This window comes from Macadamia integrifolia, chromosome 4 (assembly GCF_013358625.1).
Source record: "Macadamia integrifolia cultivar HAES 741 chromosome 4, SCU_Mint_v3, whole genome shotgun sequence".
In the NCBI taxonomy this organism is placed as follows: Eukaryota; Viridiplantae; Streptophyta; class Magnoliopsida; order Proteales; family Proteaceae; genus Macadamia; species Macadamia integrifolia.
The window spans coordinates 25,042,349-25,060,988 of NC_056560.1; the positions used below are offsets into that span (position 1 = coordinate 25,042,349).

The 18,640-nt window shown below is 37.7% G+C and overlaps 1 protein-coding gene across 2 annotated transcripts in view; it reads left to right on the forward strand.

Annotated features, from left to right (window-relative positions):
• The window catches only part of LOC122076455 (protein TRANSPARENT TESTA 9), a 67,050-nt gene extending 54,044 nt beyond the window's left edge, over nt 1-13,006 (forward strand). For both annotated transcript variants that reach the window (XM_042641755.1, XM_042641756.1), the window contains exons 13-21: nt 3,649-3,759; nt 5,725-5,790; nt 6,093-6,230; nt 7,409-7,514; nt 7,611-7,682; nt 7,784-7,830; nt 8,791-8,950; nt 9,088-9,254; nt 12,362-13,006. In XM_042641755.1, the coding sequence (XP_042497689.1) occupies nt 3,649-3,759; nt 5,725-5,790; nt 6,093-6,230; nt 7,409-7,514; nt 7,611-7,682; nt 7,784-7,830; nt 8,791-8,950; nt 9,088-9,254; nt 12,362-12,631 (1,137 nt within the window). In that variant the 3' untranslated portion in view covers nt 12,632-13,006. The remainder of the gene's footprint in view (nt 1-3,648; nt 3,760-5,724; nt 5,791-6,092; nt 6,231-7,408; nt 7,515-7,610; nt 7,683-7,783; nt 7,831-8,790; nt 8,951-9,087; nt 9,255-12,361) is intronic.
• The last annotated feature ends 5,634 nt before the right edge of the window (nt 13,007-18,640 follow it).

Genomic DNA, 18,640 nt, shown 5'->3' on the forward strand with positions numbered 1-18,640 from the left:
TCCTATGATACATATCGATATGCACTAATACACTATCGATACATACTAATACTCTATGGAAAATATAAAATTAAGGTGAAATATACGTTTCGGTATGTATCAGTACATATCGGTGAGTATTTGTATGTATCGATCGGTACATATCGATGAGTATCAGTACATATCAGTGAATATCGGTATGTATCAATCAGTACATATCGGTGAGTATCGATATGTACCGATACAGTGCGCTACGGTCATATGCCAAGATGGGTATTTTTTCAAAAAACACGATTTTTTGAGGTGTTTTTGTTCCAAAGTTGCTGCCAGCCATATTTCTCTCTAACTAAAGTGGAAATCAAGGTTTTGAACAAGGATTTTACATTTATGGGACAACTACAAATCTTGAATTCTTAGTGCGATACCCTCAATTTAGTGTTTATGCATAGTACATGTTATCAATAGCTTTTTTTAATAAATTTTTAATGCAAAAGTGTTTAAAAAGGTATTTCATATCCATTTATGTATGTATCTTTAGCGTATCTCCGATACGATACGATACCCTCCGATACGTATCTTAATTTTGGTCGACCGATACAGCGACCGATACCGATACTTTAATCCTTGCCTTACCTCTATTTTTGCTTCCTAGTTTAACCCCAGCAAATAATTCAAATTCCCTTTACGTCCCATCTCCCAAGTAGCCCATTATATTTTCTGTTTATTTACAAGACTGCCACTGCATCTTGGTTATTTAGTTCCCTTTATTTGGGTGGGCCATTAAGCGATTGGATTCCTGTTCTTGGACCTCGGATCTGCATCAGGAAGGAGATGGAATTGGGAGAAAAGAGGAGAACAATGTTGCCCTTTCAAACATCCATCTCGGATAGACAGGAGGCGACAGAATCAACTGCACGCCAGACTTTCGGGGAAGATGAGGTAGCGATCGGTGGCGGCATTGATGAAGGTGATCTTGCCATTGTGGGCACGGGAGGAGATGAAAGTGGTGACATCCAGTGATTCGTTGTAGGGGAGGGCTATGGGTTTCCGCTGTCGTCACCATAGAGGAGCTTTTACCGAATATCGGAGGTACAACATGAGTTTTAGTAGGGAGGGTATAACGGTCATTTCAACTTTTCATTTAACAGAGACTGACGGTAGGGGATCTGAGTCTAATTTGGTTAAAGAGAGGGGGTGTTCCTATAATACTGGCATTCTCCAGGGGGTGGCGCTGTAAATTACCCATGTTTCTATGCCATAGGATATATATTATAACATACAAAATAACTTTAGAAAACGGAGAAAATAAAAAATAACACAAGGGCGATTTGATTACCATGGCAATGCCATAGAGGGCGATTCATCGCCAAATCGATTAGCCACCCCTCCACCGCCATGGGTTGCCATTACGCCATGATAACTATGTCCACTGCATGCGAATCAATGGAAGAGCCACCCCACTTTTCATGAGCAGCTCAAACAACATTGAAATCGCCACCCATGCCCCATGGAGTGGGGCCAATCGTGGTGGTGATAACCCGAAGGTCCCAAAGGATAGTTCTATCCGAGACTCGGTTATGGGCATAGAGCCATAGATAAAAGAGAAGGACAAGTTGAAGGAATGGGAGGTCAATGATATTGAGGTGGATACATTGAGAGGATATATTGAGGTGGATACATTTCTAAAGGCAACTCTATCTCTCTCTGGCTGGACAATTAGCACCCTTCAGGTGTCCTTTTTGGTGGTTGGTCCTAGAGTTTCCTACTCTGGTCTCCACAGGAATGTCTTGGTCTCTTCTATCATCTCCAATGGAGCTTGGTCCCCTCCCCTCTCCCCCCCCCCTCTCTGCGATATTTGGTCCTCTCTCCCTCCCATTCCTCCTGGCACCGTGGCAGGGGCAACAAAACCTTCTAGTCCCCCTCTCCCTCAGTTATTTTCAACCCCTTAGGCCTAGAACTTTGTTCTCCCTCATCATCCCCTCATTCCCTGGAACAAGATTGTTTGGTTCAAAGGTCACATCTATCATCACAGTTTCACTATTTGGATAGCCCTCTCCAACTGCCTCCCCACTCAAGCCTTCCTTCTTTCTCAGCATATTCAAGTCTCCTCTGCTTGTTGTCTTTTTTGAAGATTCTGATCACCTCTTCTTCAGTTGCCCATTCTCTTCCTTTATATGGAAAAGAGTCCTTTGTCATTGCTGGCCTAAAAGGAAATGTTCGCTTCTCCTCCCAAAGAATGGATTTGGATTGATATGACTTTGTCGAGTCAACTCTATGATATTGCCGAAAAGCTTGCCTTCTGCGCCACCATCAATCATATCTGGATGGAATGCAACCTTTGTAGATGGACTTCCAATTCTCGCTCTTTAGATAAGATTTGGAATTCCATCTATTTTGATGTTAGTTCCAAACAAAGTATCCCCTCCTGCCCCGTGAGAGACACCCCCATGCATGGTTTAAGAACTCGCCGAGATATCGCTGAGATCTCGTTATTTCCAAAAGGCGAGATGGCCCAATTGGCAAGGCAGAAAATCGACCAAATCTCAAGCGAGATTTCGCTAGATCTCGCTAAATCTCGCCAAATCTCGCCTCTAATTTTTTGAAGAAAAAAACCAAAGAGCAAGGACTTTGGTGCTTTCGCTTGACGATCTCCAGTCCTACACTCATTGAAGCTTAAAGAGTAGAGAATATTACCTCCTTATCTACATTTGGAGTTACTTTTCTTATATATGATCTCTTTTAAATTCTTATGATTATGTTGTGTCATGTGTTGATTTTGGAATGTGGATTGTGGAATAGAGCATACTAGCCTAAGGTCCAAAGAGTCGAAGACTACTTACATAGGGTATGAAGTCAAAGTACCATTTTGAGTTTGTTTTTTGCAAATCTGATGTTTCCATTGTGTTTGGAAAGGCTAAAATAGGGTAAATACACAGTTTCAGGGCCTACAAAGGCCATATGCCCACTGAGATCTACCAGCAAGTTGATCGCCCGAAAAATACAAAGTTTCGGCGAGATCTCATCAGATCTCGTTTTTTTGGGATAGCAAGATGGCTGGCGAGATCGAGTTTTAAAACCTTGCCCCCAGGAATAGACTCATTGTTGTTTTCTGGTCCCCCTCCCCCTCCCCCTCCCCCTCCCCCTCTTTCTGTCCCTAATGGCTCCCTAGCCCTCTTGTTTCTCCTGTTTTGTATCTTCTTTTTTTTGCTTTGGCCCTTGGGCTTGTATATTCCTTCTTTTCTTTTCTTGGTAATATATTCATTATTCACCCAAAAAACAAATATCGAAAAGGGTGGTTGTTCTAGAAGGGAGCTTAATGAGAACCAAAATTCTAATTGCAAATTATTATGCTAACTTTAATGTTGAAAACTCAGGTTGATCCATGCGACCATGACTACATCTGTCTACATGTAGTAATTTCCTTTATAAGATCAAATGCCTTGGCTATACAACTCTCTTTCTAATGAAACAATATGCATGCATGTTCTATTTCTTAGTCTTGTGGTACTTAGTTGCAGAGATTATTTGTTGGTGGTTTGGGGCATGTATAATGAAACTTGAATTCATGGGTTTCCTATATGATTAGTTGCTATTATTCTGAACAATATGTATTCTATGATGTTGTGTTGTTTGGCTTAAGATTGATGTCTATTTTTTGTATACATGCAGCAAGCTTTGGTTGGTGAGGGTTCAGGTGAGGAGCAGCTTTTTTCCTCCGAAACTAGCTCGCTGAAAGATGGTGTTTGTAGTGAGGTTGATAGCCATCTCCAAAAACTGAAGGTATTCACACCACTTCTATCTCTCTCAATATTTGTGTTTGTGGTATTTAGTTATGTGCTAAATTAGGCTTAATACATAGTTAACTCTAATAGGGGTAATATAGTAATTTTCTCAGGTCAAAACAGAGTTCGAAATTTAGGTTAACATCTAACAATCAAATTAGGAATAATCTCAGGTTTCAAGATAAAACAGAGAACAGAAAACTAGAATAAATTCCAAAGAGAGACAGTAATAGGTTGTTATGGGAAAAGCAGAATTATCTCGAGATCCGGTGGTCAGAAGACTCAGAACTAGATCAAACTCAAATCAAGTTGATTACTAGGGTTCCTAAACATGTGATTAATATCTCAAGACAATCCAACGGCTGGCTTGCTCCTAAAACATGTAGTATATGATCTTCTAGAAACAAGGATTCAAGTTACAGAAATTTCAGACTAGATTTTACTTGTTAGTGGCAGTGATTAAAGAAGAAGAATCGTAAACCAGTAAAACAGTAGCAGCAATAGAACAAGAACAAAAGATGATCCACCGGGGCTTCTCACCGTAGGTGTCAATTGGATCAAACACCAATCCCTTTCCTTGATCAGACACAAGGCGTCTCTTGATCAAACACGAGAATCTTCAATGGAGAAGAGAGCAGAAAAAGCAACTATGTTTATCAAAGTCGTGTCCAATGCTAGGCCAGTAGGCCCCCTTACAAACTTGTATAAAAAAACTCAAAAATAGAATCAAAACACTAAAAATGAAAGGCCTAACCCAATCATTAACTATGAGGTAACTTAAACTGACTACGAAACTGAAATGAAAAAGAAAAATTAACTCAAAACATAGTCATACTTAAAAGTCCTAACTTGCCTTTCTTTTCTTCCCCCCCCCCCTCTAGGGGGTTGTATGTATTTTCTTCTTTGGTAATGAATATTTATTCACCAAAAAAAAAAAAAAAATTTGATGTTGTCTCGTGACAAAGTAATAAATAATTAAAAACAACTTAAATTGAATCAACATAGAAGCAGTTCAATTGAACTAACCCAAAACAACTTAAAAATAAACCAAGTATAAGAAACTTATGAGCTATTCCCGTATGCAACCTTATCACCCATACTTTAGGCCCATAAAAGTGGCCTATTACATTGAAAATCCCATGGATCAAAGGCCCAACATGTATACAACTGAACCCTAGGCTTATTCCAAGGCAAACAAGCCCAGTTTGATGATGAATCTGAATTAAATAGTAGATGCAAGGAGACTGTAGTTTATCTTCATTTCACATCAACTAGGGCCTTAGATAGTATATATGGCAGCATCGGTTGCTGCAACCACAAGAATAATCCTTGAAGAGTACCGAAACAGATGTGAAGGTGAAGAACTTGTTATAGAAGCTCTGATACCATGTAGCAGCAAAGAATTCAAGAACCAGCTCCTAGGAGAGAAGAAGAAAAGAAGGAGAAAAGAGAGAGATGATTGGAGAAGAGAATCCAATAGAGAACTATAGGATTCAGTAATCTCCTATCATGTTCTATGGTCAATACTTGTAATATTAGAAATCAGACTCGTAGTAGGAATCCTACTAAGAGTGTAAGACTAACAAACAACTAACCACTTAAACATAAAACACCAACTCTACTACCTAACATATACCACAATAGGCACACTCCCCCTATCATGGTTAACAACTAATAGCCTGTGGTGGTACATATATCAACAATGTTGATCCAACCAGCCAACCAGTCCAATGCAACTACATCATATAGTGTTGACCTTGGAAAAGGTTCAAATTTTAACAAGTTAATTAATATCTACATGTTAGGTCTTGAGCTTCATTTACTTCAATAGATTTTCCTTGGTCCTGTATCTGTATGCTTTAACACCATTCTTATTTTAATGTATTTATATCATTCGACCAGTATAATTCTCCTTATGTAATTTATGAATGACTTGTTCTTGTTCCTTTTTGGATTTTTGCAGGATCAATATGGATTGCTCTGTTCTTGCAGTGAAATTGGAGCTAGCCCTCGTGGAAATAGGTTTCAGGTCCTTGCTTCACTGTAGTCTGCTGCAGTCTTTCTTTACTGATGATCCATGAACTTCACAAAGTTGACTGTGTGTTCTACAATTCTTTTAGAAACCCTTTAATAGGATCTCTGAGATAGAATAGAATCATCATGATGATCAGTGAAATTTTTGGAATGTTTAGGACCAGGTTACGTAGGAATCAATATTTGGCCAACTCTATGCACTGTTAAGCCTGCTAACTGTTTTTGCATGAACATAAACTCGATACATAAACTTGAGGCCTGCAATTATAAAGTTGTAACAATGTTTTTCTTTTGTAGGTGCTCGATGCGTTGGTGAGCCTCTTTTGCAGGTCAAATAGTTCTGCAGAAACATTGTGGTGTGGTGGTTGGCTGTTACGTCAGCTTCTTCCTTACAGTGAGGCAGAGTTCAACAGTCATCATCTTAAACTTCTGAAAGTAAGATGCTTATAGCAGTGATAAGAATACATCCTCTGTGTATTTATCATCTCTCATTTGACATTTCCAATAGCCAGCCATAGATAGCCAACAGTAAATATATCGTAACTTGCCATTATTCTCATGATAGCAATGCCTCGTACTTGTCAATACTTGATGCCTTGTTTTTTATACATGTTAATATATTTTGTTTAGCTCTTGATTTATATCAATACAAAAATATTCAAACTGATTACATTCTATGAATGGTGTTATAATTTTTATCAGCATTTATGGTACATGTCTTTGGCCACAAGAGATACTGGAGGGACCAAAAATCATTTATTGCAAGTAGAATCGAATTCACTTGACATGACCAAAATGTGTGTACTTACATCACATTATCATTTGAATAATATACATGTAAACATTTGGAGCAACTCAACTCAGCCATATCCCAACTAAATGGGGTCGGCCATATGGATCATTTTTCTCCCAAAATCTTGCCAAATCTTGCCAAAATCTCGCCTCTTTTTACTTTTTTGAAGAAAAACACTAAGGGGCAAGAACTTTGGTGCTTTTGCTTGAGGATCTCCATTCCTATATTATGTCATTTCAAAATGTATGTTAATGTGACTCATCAGTCATCAGTATTAATTGTTAATCAATTAAGTAATTATCTATGATGTCTTTTAAATTCTTAAGATTATGGTGTGTCATGTGTTGGTTGTGGAATGTGGGATGTGGATTGTGGAATAGAGCATACTAGCCTAGGGTCCAAAGAGCCGGAGACTATTTACATGGGGTTCGAAGTCAAAGTACCATTTTAAGTTTGATTTTAAAAAAAAATGATGTTTCCATTGTGTTTAGAAGTCCTAAAATCGGGTAAATACCTAGTTTCAGGGGCTACAAAGACCATATGACCACCGAGTTGACCGCGAAAAAATACATTATCTCGCCGAGATCTCTCGTTTTTGGATTTGCAAGATGGGGGGCGAGAGCGAGATCTTAAACCATGCTGAGTAGTAGTAGTTGTTGTTGTTGTAAACATGTGGATGATTCTTATTGTATAATTAAATACGAATGACATATTGGTCAATAGTAATTTTCATTCATATCGATTCTCAAAACATATTCTTCTTGATGTGATATCTGATGCCTGGTGGTATGGAATAACAAGGTTGTTTCCTATTGGACAGGACACATACAAGAATTGCATTAATGGCCTTCTCCAGGAGGTTAGGGGGACATGGCCTGATTTACTTATAACAGTCCTCATTGATGAGTGGAAGAAGTGCAAAAAAGGTATGTAACTAAATTTCGATGGTGACGGTTGATTCAAACACATTTTCGGTGTGCTATATGTGTGTGCTTATTGGTTTGCCTAACTTCTAATTGTAGCAATAGAGGCCTCATCCCCGCAGAAAGAGCCCAGGCACATCCTCTTGCCATCACAGAAGTGTGATATAGAAGGTTATATCAGCAACTTTACATTTGATTTTTTTTCCCCTCTGAATTGGATCTTTCTGGAAAATTTAATAAGGATATGTCTAATAAGGCAGGTTTTTGTTCAGGTGAATCATCTTTTACTGCAGGAGAAAGAATGTGCGAGATGGTTAAGGTGACTTTCAGACTCGCTTTAGTTAATTCTTGGTTGAAATGTGTGAAACTACTTCCTTGATGTAGTAACAGTATCGCATAAAGGCCTAGTGAGCTTTTTCATTAGCACAATGAGCACACTAAGAGCACGGCTGTTGCTTCTTTTTTTTGGGGGGGGTGGGGGGTGGGGGGTGGGTGAGGAGAATGACACTAGCTGGTCGCATGGCCCCTGCACCAGTGCGGGGGCCATTGAGGGGGCATGCCTTGGCATCAATAGGGGTGGTTATTTTTTTGAAACACTGAGAAATTGGCCCAGCGAGAGTGGTGCATAAGCACTGGATGAGCCAAAGACTGGACTGCATTCACTCTTTCCTTTTTGGCTTGTTTAGTCACTCTGTTCTTCCTCTAATTCCTGTTGCAAATCTGCACTTGCTTAACACAATCACGTGCTTACGAAAATCCTACTTCTAAGACAACAGATAGAGGAGTCACTCTCCTTAATAAAGTACACCCTATATGGAAAGTAGAGAAGGAAAGAAACCCAGCCAACATAACAGAACTGATTCTCTAGATGTGCAGAGAATCCTTGGACTCAGTGCACCCCTACTATATATGATAGATAGTTTAATCCTTTAGTTCAGAACCAAGGGAGGACCAGCTACGTCTCTCCTCCCAAGGAGGTGAGACTGAGTACCATAGCTCTTTTAAGGTGAAGGTACTGGATGGTCTTTCACTAAAATCAAGTACTGGCGGGCATCGTGAAGGCTTCCCAATTCCATATAAAAAGTACAAAATGGGGAAGCTGGGTCTGCCTCTCCTCTTTGATATCCTCTTGTGAATGAATCTCAATGGAGGACGTATGATTGTAATATATCATTCTGCCTACATACACATTTTGTCTGTATCTCCAATTCGTTGATTTCAACTTTTTGCTTCCATAGGTCTGTAGCTAACATTTTTTGTTGTCTTCTTTCACATTCAGGTCTTTGTACTTCTTCATCAACTTCAAGTCTTCTCCCTTGGAAGGGCTTTACCTGATCACCCCCCTATTCTCTCTCCAACTGATGTCCCAACAAACTCTCGAGCTAAAACTGCTGGACTAGATGTCTTGGGTCCAAAACCTGGCACTGAAATAAAACTGGGTTAGTTTTTATTTTAACCTCGCCATCAGCTTATTAAAAAAATGAATTTTATCCTTGAAAGACGTCTCTTATTTTCACAAAGTGCCTTTTATTAAGGTCTTTCACTTATAAATCATGGTGTGGGATGCCATATGCAGTTGATGCAGTGCCATGTAGAATTGCATTTGAGAGGGGGAAAGAGCGTCATTTTTGCTTTTTAGCAACATCGAGAGGAACACTTGGATGGGTTCTACTTGCAGAAGAATTACCCCTCAAGCAGAATTTTGGAATTATCCGTGTTGCTGCACCCTTGGCTGGCTCTATGGTATGTATGGCTGTCTTCCATTCTGATTTTCTATCTCCAGTGTGATTCTCTCTGGTGCTTGTTCAACCACATTTTCCCTTGTTTCGTTTTAAGAGCCACAGGGAGCGGACGAAAACTTGGTAGAACTGGCATTTTCATCTTTCTGCAAATTTAATTTTGGGAAAAGGTTGGGTATGCCGCCGGTATACCTAGATCTGTGTCTAATCTCTCTCTTCCTCCCCTTGGAAAAGTCCCCTATGTCCCTCTTATCCAAGCCCTCCCATTGGTTGAACCGCTAGTTCCATGAAAGCTGCCAGTATACCTAATCTCTTCTCTTTAATTTTTGTGGAAACCGGAACAAAATAAACAAGAGAAAACTACAAAAGAAAGGAAGAAGAAGAGATGGGGGACAAGACTATTGAAAGAGAGAAAAAGTGTGTACACTCTGCCACCGGTAGCCACGTTATTTATAATCACTTATGTGTTGCTGAGATTACAATTATACCCTTGATCTATGTATATCTTACATGAACTTAAAATAGTAATGTATAAAGACTAGAATACCCCTATGGTGGACACCAACTATAAACAACCACCCACTAATAACCAGCAACTTAAATAATATATGTATATACATACACATGTATAACTCCTTAATCGAAGGAACCAAGGAGAAGTAGAAAAATAGGAAACACATGTCGCAATCTGATGATCTGATCTGCTTCAAAGTCAAATCAAGTGAAGGTCTTAATGGCAGGAAATGACTCCCAAAGTTTGGTATAAATCTGGTGGACAGATGAGTATAAACTGCAGTATAACAAATTAGCAACTCCAGATTCTAAAATATAGGAAAGCAGAACTTTCCATCAACCTATCTGATTAGGTTGAAAATTGAATTGAATACACCTTATAGGGCAGAGAATATCTTGTCAAAAGATGATAGACATCCAAGGGTTTGATTCCCAGTTATGGTGTTTCCTATTGTAGCAGGATTACACCACAAATAGTATGTGTACAAATCCACCAAATCGACTGGGAGTGATCAGATCATCAAGATAACAGCAGCCGCAGGTCCTTTAATCATCAACAGGCTTCAAAAGAACTTGTGGAAGATAGATCTGATGATCAAGGTATAAACCAACCTTCATCCTCCATGTTCAGATCTCATGATCATTCATGAACAACCACCAAACGGCAATCTTGCTGTAGAGATGTTCAAACTCCTTTGAAGACTCTCAAAACAGATTCTTTTTTATTTGAATAAAAAATTCATTACCAAAGGAAAGAGAAGGGTAGGGAGAGGGAACAAACAATATAACAAACAACATACAAGACCCTGCCTTACAGAGGGGCAGGCAAGGGTCTGAAGAATAGAAGAGGCAAGACTCCCAAAAAACTACCAACAGGCAATTATAGGGAGATGGCACATCAAGAAGGGGACAAAGGTAACAATGATCTGACAACCAATAAGAAAGTGACCCAAAACTGGAAAATGTGGACCATCTTGAGAGATTTTGCTCAAACCAGAAATTTAGCCGTAATAAATGCAGGTTTGCCCACCAAATCACAACAAAATGACCTGGAAAGACATAACCACTGATACCCCCCCTTCTGTTAGTACCACCGACGTCATATAAGCTCCCCCCTCCATATCCCAAGAAGTTGTCCCACCTGGCCTCTTCCTTGCCCAGCCTTGAGAGGTTCTTGCCACTTCCTTTTCTCCCTGCCTGAAGTATCAAGGGGTCTAAGTTAAACCTACTCGGATACCATGTAACAACAAAAGGAACCCTCAGGGAATATTTTATTCCTTACAGAACTCATATTTTAGTAAAACTTAAAAGGAAAATTTTATAATGTTGTGATCGATGTATTCCTTTAAAACTTTAAAAAAATTATAGGACAATCATACGACTAGCTATGATGTATTCTGTAGAATGGTGGGCTGTTAAGAAGCATCATGTAGATAAACTTATGTAACAGAGATGAGGATGTTGAGATGGATGTGTGGCAAAACTAGATAGGATAAAGTAAGGAATGATCATATCAAAGCTGCTTTGGGAGTAGCTCCAATACATGATAATCTACGAGAAATTCGTTTGAGGTGGAATGACCATGTTCAACGGAGGCTTTTGGATGCTCCAATACGGAGGGTGATTCGATTCAGATTGAAAAAACTAAAAGAGCCAGGGGTAGGCCTAAAATGACCCGAGGAGAAGTGGTGAGGAAAGATATACATAACTTTGGCCTTGTATCAAGTATGACCTCAGATAGAGCTGCTTGGAGAGCAAGGGCAAGGATCCCTGTAGGACCCCATTTAGTTGGGATAATGCTAAGTTGTTGTTTAACTCATATTTTAACATTTTCTAATTTAGAAACTTTTACAAAACAAGTTTATCAATTTTATAGAAGCTATCACAATGCAGAATTAGAGACAAGAAAAATGACTAGACGTAAACTTATACAAATTGACTTGTAAAACAAAATTTAAGTTTTAACAACTACAAACTTAAGGTCCCATCGTTGAACTGTGATGTTTAGGTGACCTGTTGCCCCAACAAGGATTGCAGTTTGGCTTAAATGCCTGGTCAGCATCTCTTTTCCTGGAGCACTTTCTTGGTCTCGAAGGAAATTCTCTCTTCCCTAGCTAAAAAGTGGCAGAATCGAGTTTCCTGGTTGATTGAGATTCTTAATTCCCATGTCTAGGAAGGAAAATGGATTTGTAGAATATTTTTTTTCATGTCTATTTGTCCATAGTTTTTTCTTCTCTTTCTCCAGTAGAAGGAAATGATTTCATAAGAGACTACGAGGAACTTTACTTTTCAAAAGAGCATACAAATGCTTGATTTTGGTAGTTGCAGTTTCCTTCTCTGCAAGTGAATGGCCCATCTAATTACATTATGGTTTACACGTTGAATCCATCAACTTAGAACTTTCTGTGAACAACAATATCCATGATCTACATTTGAAATGCATAATTATTGCTTTCCTTAGTCTGTTTTAGAACGAGTTCTTATAGAAGAGAGGTCCACTGAAGCCTCTCTCCTGTTTGAGTTACATACATATTAACATCAAGTATTCAAGTTGCACACTTCTACTTCACTCATGCATTATCTGTCTTTTTTCTTCAGCCCAGAATAGATGATAAGCATCCAAAATGGTTACACTTGCGCATCCGTCCATCTACTTTGGCCTTCATGGATCCCCCGAAGTCTGAAGCCCTTGGAAAAGCAAAGACAAAAGCTTTGATTGATGGGAGGTGGATCCTTGCATTCAGGGACGAGGAAGCTTGCAAGTCTGCCTTGTCTATGATACTTGAGGAGATGGATTTGCAAAGTAATGAAGTGGAGAGAAGATTAAAGCCTTTGCTTAACCTGGACAGACCTCTCGATGTCCCATAGATTTCTTTGGAAGCTTCATCGACAACACATACCCATACTCCATAGGTTATTCATCTGTTGAGTTTTCGAATGCTAGTTTGCTTCATGGGTGGAATGGGGATCACGTGATACCCTTTTGTATACTAGTCGTTCCCAAAAGGCGGCCTTAGAAACACAGAGATGTAGAGTAGCATTTCGGCCATTGAATCATGAATGATCCAATGCCATTCTTTGTACACTAGCCCTTCTTTCTTCCCATTGCCCTAATTTTTTTTTTTTTTTCCATTCTTTAACAGTCCCTGGCACAGGGTTTTTGGTTGCATTTTCATAATGTAATTTCTGTAACATTAATGTATATTTGAGATTATCTGAGTAAAATTGCAATCTTTTTGTGCATTTGGCCTAACATTGATACCTATGAAAATATTGTGCATTTGTTCACTAAACGTGCTTCAGAGGTTTTGTATATCAAGCCTGCCTTATTTTTCTCGACTGCTGCTGCTTTAATAAAAGAAAACCCTGAAACATTCTTAATGAACTGAAATTGGAAAGTGCTAGGGTGTGTGACTGGTGGATATAAAGAATCTGTATGGCTGACCTCATTGGAAAAATTTAATCCCCAGTACATCTTTTGTAACTGCCTAAAATTTAAGAACTCGTTCGCTTCTTGAGCTGCACCAATTCATTGTCAAAATGGCTTCTATAATTCTATATGTACCATCGGTTCACGCTGGCATTGATACTGATTTCAGAGGCAAGCTGCTATCGCAGGTTGGTGCAGGGCCTTAGGGTACCTAAGGTTCAGATCTCGTGCCCTCCCTTTTTGAATATCGCCATCTCCTGTCCTCTCTTCTATATTTATATCTGTCCTGATGCCATTGTCTTGTACTAATAGATTAACACTTCTGCCCAATAATATTGTTTTTGCCTTGTTTTTCTTTCTTTTGTATGTCTTCCACCTAAGGATTTAGAGCTTGGGATTGCAGATTATATTGGGATACACTGATCATGATACAGATCGGTTGATATGACTCGTCGGATAATGCTCACAAACAGGATCTTAGTAATGTTTGCTGACAGAGTTCAGTTAAACATTCTCTCTTTATTTAGCTATACTTTGTAGTTATTATATAACTACTTTAGCAGAGATGGTCATTTGCAGCAGCAGTGGATGAATGTACAGGTTATATAAGATAAGGGGTTGAGGTTGCTATCAGTGTTTCTTTGCTCTAATCTCCTTCAGCAATCAATCTCTTTTGGTTTCTTTCAAGTCTTAGAAAATCATTTTAGAAAAAAAAAAATCATAGAAAAGTGTATGGGGGATTCTTGGTCGTGGGTTTATACTATTTATTCTCCTAGATCCCTATAACAATTTTCCAATCACTATCCTACACCAAACTTAAGCACTTCCATCTCTTTCTCAGCCGTCCATAAAGGCAAACATCATTCTGTTATAGTCAAATCGTCCACATTCCTCATGATTACTCTGCCATTATTCTTGTTTTTAAATTGACAACTTTGATATTCTCTTATTCACAATAGGGAACATAACAGCCCATATGGCAACTTATTTGGATTTTTATTATTACCTAATGGGCCTATCCTAAATTATTGAAGCATTAATAAGTATTAAGGTTTTGCACATTTCAACCTAAGGCTACTTAGAAAAAAAAAAAAGACAGTCATTCTTTTCAACCATCCTAAAAGAGGTAAAACTCCAATTATTTTAATTTTCTTATTTCTTGTGGGATATAGGTGTATGATTACCACAACAACTAGCATTAATTCCAGAGGGCCCTATTTGTATGGAATTAGGGTGATTAGCATGAAAACTTGTTTGGTCAAACTAATATTCTTTTTGTTCACTTATGGAATTTAACATTATTTTAAGGCCAATAACTTAAAAATCAGGCTATTCACCCATTCCCAGTCCCAAGCATCAGCATGGTTCTGCAAATTGGTGGCTTTTGTTTTTGTCACTAAGTATATATAAGAATAAGATTTGGGTCCTTCTAAGCGCCACTTTGCCTAATGAAGTATAACGTTTCACTATTTGCCACTTGATAGTAAATGGGTTAATCCATGTGATAGCAGACTCTGCAGACATCTCAATGGCCAAATTTAATGCAAAGTAAGGAATTCAAAGTCTTGGTAAAATTACCAAAATGCCATCAAAGGGAGATGAATATAAAATGTAAAATAGCATCTTTTGTCATTTTATCCACTTTAAGCTGAAATTATACCAATGAGATATTTACTTGGTCCTCTTATCACTTGGACCAACTGCCATGTGGTAAATAATAAAGAAATATACTTTATTAGGCATAGTAAAGGGAAAGAAAACCCATAAGATTTCATTGTACATTGAATTTTATGAAAACTAAAAAAAATTAAAAAATTAAATCTAAAAAATTCTAAAAATTATTACCTTGTGCCTTGTTTGAGACTGAAATTTGGTTTAGTGAGACTAGTGGGTGTGGGATCCAATATCGCATTTAGCAGACCCATGGGCTATCTTGTTTCATAGAAACCAGATGATGGGCTCTTAAAGCAGTTCAATAGTGTCAGCCAATCTCATCTTGAATCAGTTTAATTTTTAAAAAGTCCTAATTGATAAATAGCCATGAACTGCATGGCCTCTCATTTCTATTATAGGATGAAAGGTCCCACAATCGCCGTTTGATGTCATTATTTCCTAATGTCTTGATGGGCCTTCTGGGTCAAAGTAATGATACATCTAGTTTTAAAAAGAGTTTTGATTGAACCAAAAAGTGTCATTAATTGGCTTCTAGTGGAGTAGAGGGAATAGAGATTAATTGTTTCTTGTGTGTGGAAGCTCTATGATTGCTCCTTTCTTTGTTATAATTAATGTCTCTCATATATATATATAAATGTAAGAGGGGAATAGCTTTTGATTACAGTCAAAAGGAAGGGATGGAGAAGGTTAATAATTATAAGGAGATATTAGAAAAGAGGGGAAACCTTAATAGGTCTTTGTGCTAAGTGAATTCCACGTCCCCCCACATCCCTTCTTATTAAGACCAAAACTTCCACTTAGTTTATCTTTTACTGATCTTACTATAGTTTAAACATTTTAGTATATGACCTTTTATCTTAATAATTACATTCTAATGCATACAAATCACTTCGCGACAGACCGATATGGGTATCATCATTTTCTTTTCTTTCAATAATCTTTTGTTATTAGTGACGTAACCTCAAAACCGAGAATGTAAAAAGGTTTTACAATCCCTCACACTGGTTACAATCGCATATCAGTCATATGGAGGGTTGATCCACATTTTTTACGAAAGGAATTTAATGTGATTGATATGATATTAATTCCCTTACCTTGTAAACTGATTTATGGGGTTGAGTTTTCTCAAAGTTCATAGTAACACTTTTCAATTGAAAGGTGGTACCTTGATCAGTAGTGCTAAGTTAGGTTGTTAGTAGATCATCGTAGAGCTCAAATTCATGTAGTAATTAGATTTAGCTTAATTATCCCAGAGAAGACCTATCTTGGTTGATAAAATTTTGTTCTCCCGACATCTACTTACATTTATGATTATCTTCTTTATTCTTTTGGTGGGGGTGGGGGTGGGGGGAATTACAAATAAAGCGAGCTGAGTTCCCAATGCCTTATACATAAGACTCAAATTTGGTGAACTTTTTTTTTTTTGATACCCAGGGTGTCCGGATCTTTGACCCGAACTATTTCCTTAGGTCACTCTAATATCACTTACATAGGATCGGGTTAGTCCGAGACCAAAACTCTCGTGCGATGGCCTCAAAAAGTTAGGTGCAACTCCGAAGTTTTAATCATGGGACCTCGCTTCCTGAGGTGGTGAACTTTGTTTGATTTCTTCATATTAAGTGTCATCATAGGGATTTATAAAATTCTTACAAAGTCTTAATGCAGGAAGTGAGCTCCATAGGAACAACTTAAAATACAAAAACGAAAAGTGCCATAAATGGTTAGTCATACAACTGAAAGGTACAACCAAATGATCCAAGGGACGGATCGATGGGTATCGGTTGATTTGCCTCCACTTTTTTAAAAAGTATTAATCTTTTACTCTTTTACCCTTGAACTGATAAGGATAATCAAACCGAATCAGTTAAGAATCAGAAATTGATTCAGCCCATACTAATCCGATATGGCCGATCCCTAACCGATACTTGAAACCGTGGGTCACACAGTAGGAAAGTGTAGGGCATGGTGGAAACCTTTCCCTTCATGAAAAAAATAAAAACCCAAAAAGCTACAGGCCTCTTATTTTGACTTTTAACTTTGTCGAAGTTTGAATTTGGAGGGATTGACTAAAGATTCACAAGAAAGTAAATTTAGATTCATCATAGATTGTCTCCACTGGGGTAGGTGTTACCGGTTCTACTTGAGCACATACAAAATTTCTTGTGCAGTGTATTCCTCTGCTTTTGGAAGCTTTTAGCACATTGATGTTCAGGAGACAATTTCTTTTTCTCTCAATTTAGATTGGATGTGCACCCTTAAGGATTTGAATTTGTAATTGAAATTGTTTATCAAAATCGAATCGATCTGTTTACATTGAAATCATAAAATCATTTAGTAAATAGTACGATTATAGTTTCAAGTTTTAGGCTGATTAGTTAAACGGGTTGGGTCGGTTTGGTTTAAACCGTAGAACCCGTTGGTTTCAAACCGAATTGAAACCGTTTAAATCGAACCGTTTAAATCCATTTAAATCATTTAAATCGATCCGATTAATCCGTATAACAATTAAATAAAGAAGGGGCAGTAATCTATATAACAATTAACAATTAAATTAAGTGCACATCCTGCTTTTGTATGATTTATTGCAATTCAATTCAAGTTTAGGCTTTAGATTATGAACTTGTAATCCATATATGTTACTATGTTATTATGTTATCATAGATGGGGTGTTTTGGCTGAACCACCTGTCATTTTAATATTTTATACTGTAGAAGGCTGGATTTGGATGTTGTATAATATTAGTTCTAAATGTTTGAGAATGGCAAAGAAATAGCAATAAATTATCGAAGTAAGACATACCATCATTAATATAGAATCTCTTATTTGTGGTTGCCAATTATTTTTTGATAAACTTATGATCTTCAGTTTAGAGATGGTTGCAAGTTATAACAAACCGATTGTGAACCATTTTACAAACCATATGGAATAAACCGAAATCGAAACTGTTTAAAATCGTGAAACCGACATCGTTTAAAAACCATGGAAACCAAAACTGTTTACTAAACGATCACGGTTTCAGAAAGTGGAACCGTTTAGTAAATAGTGCGGTTATGGTTTTAGTAAAATAAATGTGAACCGAATCAATCCGTACGGTTTAAACTGAAATCGAACCGATTAACACCCTTAGCAGTACTCTTAGCAATTGTAATGGTTAAAAAGACCCAAAAGGAAGAATATGAAACAACCTTTCCTTAACTAAATCAGGCAAAGATTGATTGGAGTTAGATAACTTATTAGTCTAAACTTGAGGACAAGGAGATATCTATTAGGCTTTTGTTGATAAGAAATAAATAAAATTATAAGATAAAATAAATCCAATGGCCATATTATTAGTTGGTGAATGGCAAGCTAAACCCAACCCATTTGACCCTAACCAACTAATTTCTGTGATGGAAATTTTTAGGGAAGAGATTGTCTGCCAATGCCATTGAAATGTGTGAAAAAGAGTATATTATAGTAAAGCCTTGGGAATACATGTGATAAATTTTTTAATAAAATTTAGAAGGGAAAATGGAGTTTTTCAGATTCTACTCACTTTGTGCAGAAAATGTGAAACTTATGAGCGTTTTCAGCCCACCCCTTTTAGAACCCTGTGGAAGCAAGACTATCACCAAATTTCAGTCTGGAGGAGAGAGAGAGAGAGATGCAAATAGGAAAATTCATAAGTGGCCTCAACCCAAATAGGACTTGGTTCTATTAGAAAATTGTGTCCATCAAATTTAGTAATAAGGTGTTTATTTATGTTTATGATTGCATGATATTGATTGGTTTTG